Source organism: Centruroides sculpturatus, unplaced genomic scaffold, assembly GCF_000671375.1.
Source record: "Centruroides sculpturatus isolate CEXI.00-Female unplaced genomic scaffold, Cexi_2.0 scaffold1228, whole genome shotgun sequence".
In the NCBI taxonomy this organism is placed as follows: Eukaryota; Metazoa; Arthropoda; class Arachnida; order Scorpiones; family Buthidae; genus Centruroides; species Centruroides sculpturatus.
Genome location: NW_019385452.1, coordinates 156,813 through 172,048, shown reverse-complemented (window position 1 = coordinate 172,048; position 15,236 = coordinate 156,813). Strand labels below are relative to the sequence as shown.

At 28.7% G+C, this 15,236-nt stretch overlaps 1 protein-coding gene across 1 annotated transcript in view; it reads left to right on the top strand.

The window, feature by feature from the left end:
- The window catches only part of LOC111639141 (nose resistant to fluoxetine protein 6-like), a 47,449-nt gene extending 39,697 nt beyond the window's left edge, over nt 1-7,752 (top strand). The window contains exons 12-15 of the mRNA XM_023384930.1: nt 3,052-3,172; nt 4,626-4,812; nt 4,890-5,032; nt 5,658-7,752. Coding sequence (XP_023240698.1) covers nt 3,052-3,172; nt 4,626-4,812; nt 4,890-5,032; nt 5,658-5,936 — 730 coding nt within the window. The 3' untranslated portion in view covers nt 5,937-7,752. The remainder of the gene's footprint in view (nt 1-3,051; nt 3,173-4,625; nt 4,813-4,889; nt 5,033-5,657) is intronic.
- Nucleotides 7,753-15,236: the final 7,484 nt, after the last annotated feature.

Here is a 15,236-nt window from a genome sequence, read left to right as displayed (position 1 = left end):
ACTATTTCGATTGGTTAATTTACTTATTATTTGCTTAAATTCCTTGCGAATTAAGGAATAAAATAAAACTAAAAAAAATTAATTTCTTTATTCTTATTAAATCCTTTCCTGTTAATTCATAATTAAATGATTACATAATAGAAGCAATAACAGGGAAACCCCCATCCCAAGAACTCATTATCCTCTTATCTACTGACTATTATAGATAATTATTATTATTATTGAACGATTTCAATTGGTGTTGATATTCATCATCTTCCTGTAGTTCGGATTAGAATGCGTAAACTAAAATATATATTATAGAGTTTCTATAATATATAGTAAATATATTACTATATATTATAGAATAATAATGTAAATATATAAACTAGTTGATATATTTACAATATATATTAATATTTTGAACGCTATAAAAAAGAATTCATTCTCCTTACAATACTATATTTTGTAGATACTTACAATATAAGTTTGATATATAGATTTAGCAAACAATAAAGTATGTTTGAATTGACTTACAGGCCAATTTTCTTATTAAATTAATGTTTAAATGCCATTAGAGTGTTATAAACTTTAACTAATATAGTAGAAAATACATAAAATATAACTATAAGTAATTGCGCGTTAGAGCTTCATGCAAATTTGAATTAGGGGGCCCTATGTACAGTGTTGACTTCAGACATTTTACATAGAGGAAATTTTTGGGGAAATATTTTCTTATAAAAGATTAATTTGGTGTCCCCTGTTACTAGGGCCCCAGGCAATGCTTAGGGACTAATAAACTAAACATAATTAAACTTTCGCCTTAAATACATCTATAATGTAAAAAATTAAACTATAGATAACTCTACCCTTTTATAGAATTTCCCCTAATTTTTGGTATATCAAAAAATCACCATTTTACAACAATTAAGTTTAGAGCGAGAGCGAATAAAGAACAAAATAATTTATAATTTTTATCTAGTTCATTTTTCTTCGGTGGCCTTAAATTTCCCTTGATCTAGATTATTTAACAGTTATTACCAAAAATTAATGTAGATGTACAAGTTAAATATTAAAGAATGAATTTAAAAAATAAACACCCTTGATCTCGACAAAAATAATTACTTTATCATTGGTCTAGATCAAGGATGTTCGCTTGTGAATGTTCTTTTGTTTACATCAAGGTAGAATAAAAAGGATTTTAAGACTCTTTAAAGGCACAATTCGTCTGAAATACGGGTCAACAGACAAAATTAATAGTTATAAAAAGTTGAGAAATTTGATTTATTAGTGAAAAGAATTATTTGGTAAAGTTAAATTCATCATTTATACTATGGGACGTTTATTTTGAAGTTAAATAATTAATTTTCTTCAGCTCATAAAAGCTGAAGAAAAAGCTTAAATTAATGATGTTCAATGTTCAACATAAATTCCAGATTTAGTGGATAAAATTCAGTTTCATTTAATTAATAATTTATTAGTATACATAATAAAATATTTTAAACAAAATTATTTAAATATAAATATTTAATTTTTAAATAAATTATATATTTTCTCGTCGTAAAAGTCCAATTCTAATTAAAATATATGAGTAAATTATTGCTTTATTTATGCTCTAGAATATGTCTAATTAAATATTTATCATAGAAAACGGAATCTGAAAGTTCTCTGATTTATTATTAAAATATTTTTATCAATGCATAAATCATTCTCTTAATGGGCACAATGTTAATCATATTTATTTTACAAAATAAAAGGATTGATAGGTAAGGGCATTGTATACATGAATGATGATCTGTCAAGGTGAAACCTTCTAAGGGAGGTATCACCTTGATAGATTCTAGGGAGAAACTGGTCCATATTTAGGGATTACATGTGATGAAACTCAGAAAACTCCGTATGGCAGCCTGTGGGTGAAGCGTGAACCAGTGTTATTATCCGCTCTGGTACTGATGAACCAAAACAAAACGGCACGTAATCTTATAAACTTAAAATGAATTATAATTTTAAAACTACTATTTATGTTATATTGGCGACTAGATGGTTGAGGCGGTTAAAGCATCAGCCTACGGCTCTGGGGATTCAGGACCGAATCTAGAAGAGCAACTCCCAGGAATTTTTTTGGGGCGATCTGTCTGGATGCATTGGGCCCGTCCTTCATCACCCAGTAACACTCGCTCTGGGCTGGTCGAAAAAAGGGTGTCTTAGCTCTAACAAGGGTATTTAATCTCTGCTTAGTTCTACTAAGCAGAGTTTAAAAAAGAATTTTATTTTCTTTTTTATACCTCCTTATAGCCTTGTTAGAGCTAATTTAGATATAGCTATATAACCGGGAGCCTACCCATTAGCCGAGTGAATAAAACCACTGAACACTGGTAGTTAATTATTTGGTCGTGAGTTCGCGCCTCTCCAACGGGCTGGCTACGTGGAGATTTCCGGGTTTTCTTTAAGTTAGTAAACTTAAATAGGAATTACATTCCCATGAAAGATTTTCCAGGAGGAACTTCCCCCTTGGCAGATCGTCAATGTGTCGCGTTGTCGTACACCAATAAAAACAAAACAACTATGTAACTAAAACTGGTTCGTTGGGAATAGGACAACACAACGCAGGGCAAGGGAGATGTCTTCTATGAGGACTTCTACCAGCCTATTGATCTCTATTTAAGTATTTGGCACGTGAAAAAAACGAGGGAAAAGTTTACGCGACCATCCGTTAGTCAGGCGCAAAACCACGACTAGTGTTTATTCACCGGCCACAAATGGACATAAAATTAAAATTATAAAAATTAACATTTTTATAATTTTAGTTTTATGTCCATTTGTGTCTAATAATGTCTAAAATTAATGTCTAATAAAAAGTAACTTTTTATATAATATTCCGGTTAATTTTATAATTATTTATTTACTGATAACTTTTTTACTTTGATTGAGCGTTAAACAAAATAAGTAGGCCACAATTTCTTTAAATAACTGTTCAGTTATTAAGGCTTATACCTGCTAATATTACATACAATAATAATAGATACAAGATTAAGAAAGTTATTTTAAACAATTGTTTTTTTCTTTCTATAGGAAAATATATAATTACATGGATATTATTTATCATTTACCACACGATCACATTGCCTGTTATTGCGCTGGATTAGCCTTGGGTTATCTTTTCGTTAATAAACCCGAAGTAAAACTATCTATAGTAAGTATTATTATACGAAAATATATTAATAAATATTTATTTAAAATATTCGTAATAAGAAGTAAAAACACAAACCTTTTAAGTCTACAATTTGTCCTTTTCATACCACAGGAACCAAGATCACACAGGTATTGGCCTTGTTTTTTTCTGTTTAAATATCTGAAATTTCCATTTAGTTGCATTGAGATGATTTAAAATTCATCGCTTGTATGATAATGAAAAGTAGGATGTAAGTTTTAGCAATTTGCATATTTAGGAAAGGGATGCGCTTGCAAAAGAAGGTCGACTATACTATATTACTTCCTGTTCCTGAAGTATGAAAAGGATGAATTGTGAAGACTCCCAAGATTTACATATATATATTTAGTATAATTTCTGTTTATTACTAAATAAACCACTATAATTTAGTATATTTTTTCGATATTCTTGTAGTTTGTCTAATTGAGGAAAAGAATCTATTATAAGAAGTATAATTCCTCTTCTCTTAAATTTTAGATATTATGCGCTCAGTTTTTCCTGTATAAATTAATTTATTATACTATAAAATATCCTGGAGCAACTAAATTTATTAAGACTTTTAAATTGAGACTGTTGTAAAATCTCTTTTTCCCCTATCCTGCTGGGAATAATTATGGATTTATTCGAAAAAAGAAGCCAGTTCTTCAATTGTTTTAAACAAGCGATATTTATATTTAAAAGCATTCAAACAAATTATAAACGTTGAGAATAATGTAAAATATTTCATTAACCTACTGACACATTTCCTAATTTGGTGCGTGCTTCGTAGTTCCATCTAGAAAAGTGCTGTTATAGTAACAACTTCCGGCATATCAACGCTTCGTATCGTTTTATCAGACAATTTTAGAAACTCCTATCTAAACTCACTCTCAAAATAGAGTTATTTCTTGATGAATATCTCGTATATTATTATTATAAATCTAAAAATAGCACGGAATTTACGTTATATAACTTATTCGTGAGTTTGGGATATATAAAATGTGCGTAATTATAATCTAAATTTATATAAAAATTGATTAGATTGGTACATCGTGGCATCGTCACATTTACATATATTACGAAAAAAGGGTCGAGTGTTTCTCCGAAAACCAATGTTTACATAAAATAAACTCTAAATAAAACCCGATTTTTATAACAATGGACTAAATATTTTAACTTTTTATGCCTTATTTATTAATTTAATTATAGACAAAGAGCAAAATCTATATCTGTTTTTGGGATGTGTACAACACAGTAATGCATTATAAAAACTGGATAATACAAGGAAGTGAAAGCATTGTGTGTGCTGAATATAAATTAGGACATTAATTTTAAAAAATTCTATATACATAAAATAGCTATTATTCTTTTAATAATTCCTGTTTAAATTATGTTTAGAAACATTTATATAATTTACAATAAACTAGTAAAATTAATAATAAATGATTATTTTTAGCCGGTGCAGATCTTAGGATGGACCATTTCAACATGTCTTTGGAGTAGTATATTGTTTGGAATCGATCCTTGGAATAGAGGAGATCTTCCTGAAGTTCTCCTATCGAGTATATTTGCAGCCACACATAGATTAGCATTTTGTATTGGAATTGGTTGGATAGTATTTGTATGTTATTACGGATACGGAGGTATAAATATAAATTACATTAATTAATGTAATTCTTAAATAATTGCATTTTTAATATTTTTATTAACATTTTTACAGGGTTTATTAACTATATATTGTCCAATCCTATCTTTGCTGTTGCCAGCAAATTAACTTATGCAGCATTTTTGGGTTATAGTATCACATATAACATGGTTTTTGGATTTTTCCGTTTTCATGTATACGTCAGCCGGATCGAATTTGTAAGTATTTTATTCTATAAAATTCGCCTTAAAACTAGTAAAAAATGCAAATTAAGAGAGCTGTTAATGTTTAAAATTTGCATTTAGATTTTTTAAATAAATATATAACATTATATCAATATTATTTAGCTAGGTATTTATGATTTTCCAGTTTTCTATAATGAATATAAATGAATAAACTATTTAATGCGCGGTATGAATATTCAAATATGCATTTTTTAAGCATTTTTTAATCAGCCTTGAACTATTTAACTGCAATAAATAGATTAGTGAGCCTTTATTGTAACAATTTTAAGCAATATTCATGAATATATTAACAGTATTGGAAACTAATTAGCTTAATAATCTTAACTAGATTGTAAATAAAGAAAATAGATTATCTACTGGATATTTATTTATTTTTCATTATTTTAGAAATTTTTTACCATCCTTGAACTATTTAACTATAATAAATAGGGTGTTAAGCACGTTGGTCTTTGACCTTAATAGAGTTTCAAAAAGTTTTTTGCAACTCCCAAGACGTTATTCTAATTATAAATTTATTTATTTTTCTTTAATATAATATTACTTAAATTTAATTTTGTTAAATTAAATCTTAATTTAATTACTTTTCCATTTTTTTCAGATATTCTTTCTAATCGCTTACATTGTAACTTTGTATGCAGTTGCCTTCGTCGTTTATTTGATAATTGATGGGCCAGTAATTTCTTTGAAGAAAATTATATTTTATCATCCACTTTTGGAATGTAACACAAACGTATTTAAAAACGATATTAAAATTATCCCAAATAACGAAAAAATCAATAAATTCGACACATTAAATTCTAGAAGGTCTTTTAATATGGATACAAAAAGGTGCAATCAGCTTGCAGAGACAAGTAGCATGTATAACTGCAAATTATAAAAATATGTGTAGATATTAACATCCAAAATTAATCTAGAATTCGAAAAATAATCCATATCGATTGTATGGTATTTCAATGCATAAATCCCATACAATCCATCGGAAATGTACAGGAATGCTGTAAAGTATGCAATACATTTGCTCAATGAAATTGTGAGAATTCATTAATGAAATCATTATTAAACAAATTTATTATGTGCAATGAAAAACATTATGTAATAAGTAAAAAGTAAGTCTAAATTTGAATATTTTAAAGTAAATTTTTACTACTTTTACCGTATGTAATATAGCGTATATACAGTTGAACAAATGAAAGTGGCCATTTTTTCCCAGAAACTTTCATTTTTTGAAAAGAAATGCATACAAAACAGTCTCTAAACGACGTCCATTTTTTATATTTCCGTTACTCAGAGTGTTGACTGTGTATATACGTATATAAAGGCCATAATTAAAATCGGACATATTTTTGAATGGTATTTTTACTGATGGAATGATGTTAGAATACGAAATGGCGACTAAATGTAACATTTCTATTGATAAGATGATAACTCAAGATATTCAAAATATATTATTTGCATTTTTGTGTTTAGTTGTATTTGTTTTTTATGTGATTTATGTGCTTTTATTGCTGTTTTAAAAAGTCTTTGTAACAATTGGTAATTAATTGTATTCATTGACAATTGGATAATTGTCACATTGTTCATCTGTGAGGAATTTTTATTTACTTCTGTAAAATTAGACATTTTAAAGTTCAATTTTTATCTTTAAACACGAATATTTTATTTTGTTTTACGTGTTAATGTCATCATAACCATTACTTTTTATTGAAATTGTGTAGTATTGATTGAAGTATACATTACATGTGTATATTTTCTTTATACAAACGTGTATTAGTCTGAATATTTGTAATGTTAGTATTTGTAGATAAATATTTATATCGTTCGAAATTTTTACATCTTTTGTAATCAATAAATTTTTGGCATTTCTTTCTTTTTAGTATTTCCTGTTTAAGCTGCAGAATCATTGAATATAAACAAAAATTCTTTTCGTATTTCTAACGTTTTACGTATTACGTAAAACACATTTCGTTATAGTATTTGTAGCGTGTGTAAATCTGTATATTGGACAAAATGTATTTTTGTTTTGTACGAAACTGTGTTTATTTTATTTTGTATTCGTCTAATTTTTATTTTATTTGATTTTATTTTTTTGCATTTTAAACTCGTTCTTCCTTGTAGACACTTAGAAATCCTTTTTCTCCATATCCATCATAGGTTCGGCCAGACCCACAATGGGGATGAGAGGGCACGAACATGACTCGATATATTCGGGACAAACCTCATGTAAAAAAACAAATCCCTGGGGAGTTGCTCGCCCGGATTCGATTTCAGATCTCCCATAATCGCCTCAGCTATCCAGTTGTTAATTTTTGTTTATATATTGATTCCATGGTGTTTTATTTTATTACTTTTATCACGAATTTTATAATTATATCTATTATAATTTTGATCGAATGATATAAATTTCAATAATTAAATTAATTCTCTACATTTTTATGCAGCAGTTTGTTAAATATAAATCAAGTTACATACTATAACACATTAGTTACCCATTATAATTAATGAGGCTCAACCATTTTTGAATTCTACTTATTGAATTTTAAAAAAAATATGCAATAAATTCTTCCGAAACAAGTACAAAAAAAAAAGCATTTACTTGAATATCAAGATAAAATTCCCTTAACTTTTTATACACTAGAACATATCTTGTTATACAAGCGAATTTTTTATATGTGTTAAATTATGATTTTAATATTTTAACATATAGATATTCATCATCTTCCTGTAGTTTGTGAAGGTCTTATCTCCTTCGAGATTTAAATTCGAATTCGTTCTGATACTCGTAATTTTTCTTGGATTATTCGGTTTATCATTCCTCATCCATGAAAACTATTGATGTATTATAAGTTTAGCCGGCTNAATATCATAGAAAATGAGAAGATAATATAACAATATAATATTTTGGGATGTAGATGTAATATTTCTGTAATTACAATTAACAAATTCTATATGCTCAATAAATATGTAAAAAGTATTGGCAACATTCAGCAAGAGTATTATATTGTATATTTACAGATTTAGTTTTATATATTATATACGATTTTAATCTTAATATTGTTAATTAGTTAATTTTTAAATCCTGTTATGTAAAATATACTATACACAAACCATTTTATGTTGGAAAATAAATTGCTACAATATTGTTATGTAATGGACATGAAGTACAATAGAGTTATTGAAAGTATTGTTTTACAATACATGAATTGTTTGTTAATTACGTGTTAAAAACAATTCATTTTTATGAAGGATCTTGATATTTATGTAATATTTTACTTGTTAAGAAATATGTTATATACAATATTACTTTCTTGTTGAAAATAAAATTTCTTGAAAATATTATTTACCTGTCTGTATTGATTTTTCATCATTTTTTATGAATTCGGTAACCCCAAATATTGATATGTAATTTTACGTACTTTCTATTTTTGCCCTTTCTGTCTAGTTGACATTAAAAGGGTTCTTTTTTCCCCCAGGCTCGGACAAAACTTAGAGATTCGTAGTGGTTCCTACCTCTAAAATTAATGTCATTTTTACTAACAGACAATAAAATTTATAAGAGTGGTCTTTTTAAATAAGGAAATCAACCTACGTATTTTATTTTTCAAAAAAAAAAATGGATAAAGGAATACCCTAAAAGACAAGGTTTATTTGGGTTTATTTGGTTATGGCAACGCAACATGTAGACAATCTGCCGAAGGGGAATGCCTTCCGGAAAGTCTTTTAAGAGAAACTGGCCCCTATTTAGGTGTTACTAACGTGAAGAAACCAGAAAAATTCCAAGTACCAGTCCGATGTCGAGGCACAAACCCACAACCAACTACCAGTGTTTAGTGGTTATATTTTGTAGCGCCCATCAATCGCTGAGTGGCCACTGATGGGTGCTAAAAGACCCCCCTCTATCTTGGGCCCGATACAAGCTCTCGACGCCCTTGATCATGGTTTGATTTCATAGGCTTTGGAAACGCAATATATAGATGATCAAAGGCCACTGTTGGGCCTGATCATGGGTTTGGCCAGGCGGATAATGAGGGCGAACGAATGTGAAGGAGGAACTCAACATATCCGTAACATATCGCTCATGAAAAATTCCTGAAAAGTTGCTCGCCCGGCTTCGATCTCGGATTCCAAAGTGGTAAGGTAATTAGTAATGTTTGACATTATCAAATAATCGACTAGCGATACGACGTTTTCCAATATCGAAGTCGGAAAAATGAATATATTAGCTTATATCGTTACCAACATTACACTACTAACATCGGAAATTATCGAAATTACCAAGTTAATTAATTTAACGTTCCAATGCTAATGAAGTTCGAAATTGAAATTGTCAACGAATTTCATTTGTTTTTATTAATAATTTAAAATTTAAGTTTGATTCGGTATCAACAGTTAAACGATTTCTAATTGGTATTAAATTCCCGCCCATTTAACGTTCCGAAATTGAAATTGTGATTTTGACTCAAAATTGTTTACAGTTGGCTGGCAAATGCCAACTAAACAATTTTGAATTTGAATCTGAAAATTAATCCTCCCCCAAAATTTAAATTTCTTGATGTGATTGGTTAGAAAAAAATCAGGTGATTAACGGTGATTTTTAAAAACAATATATAAATGGGCGGTTTTTGTTTGTCATCTCTACTTTCTGACGAAGTTATGTACCATTTCATCATATTATATGTTTATATCTTTTATATACCATTGGCCCGAATATTAATCAATGTTTTTCCCAGTTTTCTTAAATATTGAATTAATACAATTGTAGGATTTTTAGGTCTTATAAACAGAATAATACAGTTGTATTGAAATAAAGCTTTTTATGTAAATTGTTCTATAGCGATTACAGATTTCATGATTATTAACAATAACACTAATATGTAGTGTACAGTACGCTATACTAAATATTTATCCTGGACCGCGGCAGTGGAAGCTCCAGTAATTTTGCTGACAAAGGAGATTAACCAGGGCTGTGGAGTCGGAGTCCGAGTCGTGGAGTTTTGGTGTTTTAGCCGGAGTCGGCGGATTTTTTGACGACTCCGACTCCGACTCCTTTTTACTTCCTAACTTGTTATGTATATAAAACGGAAAAGTATTGGAATCAAGTCAAATTTGACCCTCCACTTTTTTTTTTTTTTTTTTTTTTTTTTTTTTTTTTTTTTTTTTTTTTTTTTTTTTTTTTTTTTTTTTTTTTTTTTTTTTTTTTTTTTTTTTTTTTTTTTTTTTTTTTTTTTTTTTTTTTTTTTTTTTTTTTTTTTTTTTNTAATAATCTTAGAACAGTAAATACGGTAAAGTTTAAGAAACGAAATATGGCGTATAAAGGGGTATTAATACTATTAAATTTTGGTTCTTATTTAAAGATCGACAGGGTGAAGACATAAAAGTCGCCATGTGTCATATCTCTTAATGAATATTTTACTCGTTATTAGCGTTCAAAATTTAAAAAAATAAAATAAAATAAAACTCGTCTCTACTCTCAAAGTAAGCATTTTTGCCATTTTATAATAGTACAGTAAAACCCGTTAAGATGTTCTCGCCTAAGATGCTAGAATGTATATGGGGACATGATTTAGTTCAACCACTTTGACGCTTAATAACTAACTCCTGTGTTAAACCATCTGACTCCGATTCTGACCACTTTGACCACAGAAATTATTAGGCTTCGAACAGGGTGAACAAAATCATGCTCTACACACACACACAGTCTAACAACCACGCACATAGAAAAAAACCTCAAATCTTTTGCATATATCGAAATTCCAAGGTGTCCTAAGTCCAAAAATGTAAAGATTTGGGAGGGGTCATTTTTTGACCGAGCGCTACATTTTCAGAAAGAAAAGTAACAATTATCGAATACATATTTAGCCTATATATTACTTAGAGAAGTCTGTTAGCTTTGGAATAAAAAGTTTCTACGTTCTATTTTTATTAGAACTCTATTTATTGAATATTTTATTCTGAGGTCACGTGATGACATCAATTTCCGGGTCTCTTTCGGTAACAAGTCCGCCCCTGGTCGGAGTCGGATGGTAAGGAAGAGTCGGAGTCGGATGGTAAGGAAAAGTCGGAGTCGGAATCGGAGTTGGAGTCATTAGATTTTTACGCGACTCCACAGCCCTGAGATTAACACAGATTTAATTTATAGAGTACGAAAAACTTGCTACTGAAATAAAAAGTATAATCCGAATGATACAATCCTGCAGCTCTGGCGAACCCGGTTGAAATTAGATTGCATCCATCAAATTTTTCATGGGTTCTCTGTTCCTGTTATGTAGAACTCAGTGGTGTATCCAAGATTTTGAGAATATGGGTGCTACTCAAGGTAGATTCGAAGAAGACCAAGGCTCGTTTCCTGCCGGAGTATGCTATTCAATTACAGTGGTACCTCGGTATACGTCTGCTTTAGAATACGTCCTATTTGGACGAAACAAATTTTGCTCGGTACACGACTTTTGTTCGGTATACGACTTAATTCTACGCGCCATCTATGAACAGGTAGCACTATCGGTATACTAGACCAGACTAGACGTTCTCGGTGCAACGGTTTATAATTTTGTTAAATTTCTTCTGATTTTAATTTGTAAGTAAAATTTTATTATTTTAATTCATCATGAATTGCAAGAAGGCAAATGAAATGCAACAGAAAACTAAAAAAATTACTAGAATCACAATGAAACTGATAAAAGAGATTGTTGAGAAATATGAAGATGGCACGCGTGTTCGAGATTTTAACTGTTGCATACCGTATTCCGAGAACGACGATATCGACAATCGTGAAAAATAAAGACATTATTAAATCTGCTAACACTAACGTTGCGAAAAGAGTTAAATCAATTTCTAAACAGAGATCGAAGACATTAGATTATGTTAAGAAATTGCTTTTGCTTTGGATAACTGAAAAACAATGTGCTGGAGACCGCGTATGGGAGCAATTATTTGCGAGAAAGCTAAAAAGATACATGCTGATCTAATAAAAAATCAAGCAGGAACTAGCCAGGAAAGCGAGATGTTTAAAGTCAGCCATTTTTTTTTTTTACACGAGAACGGATTAATCATTTTTACATTACTTCTTATGGGAAAGGCTGGTTTGGTATACGTCCAATTCGGTATAAGTCCGAACATCAGGAACGGATTAAGGTCGTATACCGAGGTTCCACTATATCTTATAATTACTTTGGTTACCTAATCCTACCTACTGAAGTCATGCGATTATTTATACAGTAGAGCATCGATTATCCGACTCAATTGGGGACTCGGGTTGGTCGGATAACTGAAAAAATCGGATAACCGAAAATAATGAAAAAATACATTATTAGCATAGTATATTAGTATATCGCTATTAATTAGTCAAATGTAATTAGTATATTAGTATATCGTTAACCTACTTCGCGTTGAATTTTCATCGATGTTAAGCCTAACAAATTTTTTTTAAAATAATAATCGTCGCTATTGTATCGTTAAAAATTATTTTAAAATTATTTTATTGCTCACAAAACAACCAACCACTCATAATTAGAAAATTAAATCTCGTTTAAATACTGGCCTCCGTTTCATGGTCGAGCCAGTGTTGCCAGCTAAAACACGCAAAAAATTTAACAAATTATATTAAAATAGCCAAGACATAGCCAAATATTGTAGCGCCACATCACTAGCAGACATTTGAAATTTGCCGACTAGAACGGTCGGTTAACCGATGTGACGGTTAATGGGGGTTCGGATAATCTATGCTCTACTGTATTTGTATTTATTTATTTATATTGTATTTATTTATATTTTAAGATAAAAAAACTGATTGTTTTAGTAATAATAGCGTGCTGCAGCACCATATGCATCCCCTGATTTCGTCCTTTAAATCACACTAATCATTAAATCACATTAAATCATTAAATATTTATCACTAACAAGTAAATTTATTTATATATTCATAATTACGGGTGCAAATTCCCTCTTCCTCCTGAGTATTTCTGTGAACTTAACGATTCCATTAAATGAGAGTTTATTGTTTACATTATTTCAATTTTTTGTACTAAAGTATGATTTTTATACTACTGTAAATTAGGCATTACTAACTACAGTAGTATCTCGCTAATCTGAACTAATAAAAAAACCGTGCGTGCTCGTTCGGATTAGCGAAATGCCACTGTATTAATCATTGAATGCGCTATAAATGACATATATTTCAGAAAATAACATTATAACATTGTGATTATAAGATTTATCTGAATTTTAAATTATTATCCTATAAAAGAGTTATTGTTTTTTGGCTTAAGAACCTCGGGCAATTCCCAGACGTAAAATCACGATTATAGTTTATCCTCATACATTTTATAGTATTATAAATATATGGATATAAATAGACATATGTATATATATTTATAATTAGTATTTAGTATATGTATCTTGCTAGTACCAAGGTAAACTTATATTGTTTCTAATTTTGCGATAAATTTTATTTTGAATAATTAAAATCAACATTAAGTTAAAACGAAATAATTGTGGAAACTTAACAAAAAATAATAAAATTATCGAGGCAAATTCTAACATATGATTCGTTCAAAATTATAAATTTATTTATTATAAAGAATCAAATACGATTTTTTTTATCTATTTTTAACGTGAATAACTGAAAATTAATTTCTAGATGTTAAAAAAGTCATAATAAATATAATACAGGCAAACATTCGAAGAATGGCCACCGACGGAAACGTGAAAAATTGGTCGTTATTTGGAGATTATTTTGTATGCATTTTTGTTGGACTTTTCTGGAAAAAAAAAATGATCGCTGTTTAGAGGTGAGCAGCCTTTTATTAAAGGCTGCTCACCTCTCCTCCGCAAGGCTGTTATTTTCCTGAAATGTGAGAAAGGACATTGAAAGATTCGTTATTGTATAGTCTTAAATTGTTTATTAATTTTACAATTATAGTCCTGGCAATTTTATCAAATATTATTTATTTCCTAAGAACATTTTTTCTTGATAATCAATCCATAAAAAATTATAACTCTTGCGTGTTAATAAGTAAATTAACTTATTATCACGCAAGAAACAAAAATTTACAGAATAATGTATAGAAAATAATACTCTAATCGTTGAGACTATAATCAGTTTGCCACAGAAACTTACGATTTTCCACATATTATTCTGTACATTTAAGTTTTTTTTTTTTTTTTTTTTTTAACACCGTTCTGAGTTGCTACATTTATTAATATTAATATGAAATAACCATAAATACCTAAAAAAATTATGCAAAAACTAATATATCCTTTACCATATTTTTATGCAATCGTACCAGACTTAGTGTTATAAAATTATAATTTTTTGGCATTATTTTTATGCAATTATTACGTAGATGAAACAAAATATTAACGCAATCCCAATTATTTATAAATGTCTAGTTTGAAAAAAGTGTTAAAATTAATAAAATTATGCCAAATTGTGCAATTTTATATTGAAAAAATAAACTATTTAAAATTCAAAAAGTTTTTCTTTACGTCTGCATATCGTTACTTTTTTTTTATTTAATTGTATCATTTATTACAACGTATTCATGATTTAGTTATATCCAAGTTTATAAAACATACGTTTTCTATTAATAAAATATATTTTTATATGTTTCATTAGGCTTTTATAATGCGTATTTTTATCATGTGTACATCAATTTAATCTTTATAATTGCATATGAAATTTTCTAATGATGATGTCCTTCTAATCCGAAGTGGAAATTGGCATCCCTGTGACTAAAATTATTATATTTCATTAAAATTTCTTGGTAAATTTTAATATTGTTTTTATTCTTAAGAAGCGTTCAAGGTTTAAAATATTTTTGAGAAAATATCGTTTCTTCAAATTACATTCTCATTTTTCAAAATATTTTCAAAATCATAAAATTCAAGGATTTTTCTATTTTAAAAGTTCCTTGAACTATTCTAAAATCTTGAATAGATAATTAATGTAAATAAATACAAAATATTTTAGCTTATAGCTATGTAAAATTGTATTTCAATAATTGAAATATGTACAGTCGAACCTCCAAGCAACGGCCACTTCCAAACAGTATCCATCTTTTATATTTCCGTCAGTGGCCGTTGTTCAAAGGTTTGACTGTAGTTCGGAGAAAACGTACTCGAGAAAACTAGTTAATATTTTAAAAACATATTCGTATACTAAATAAACTACATTATATATTGC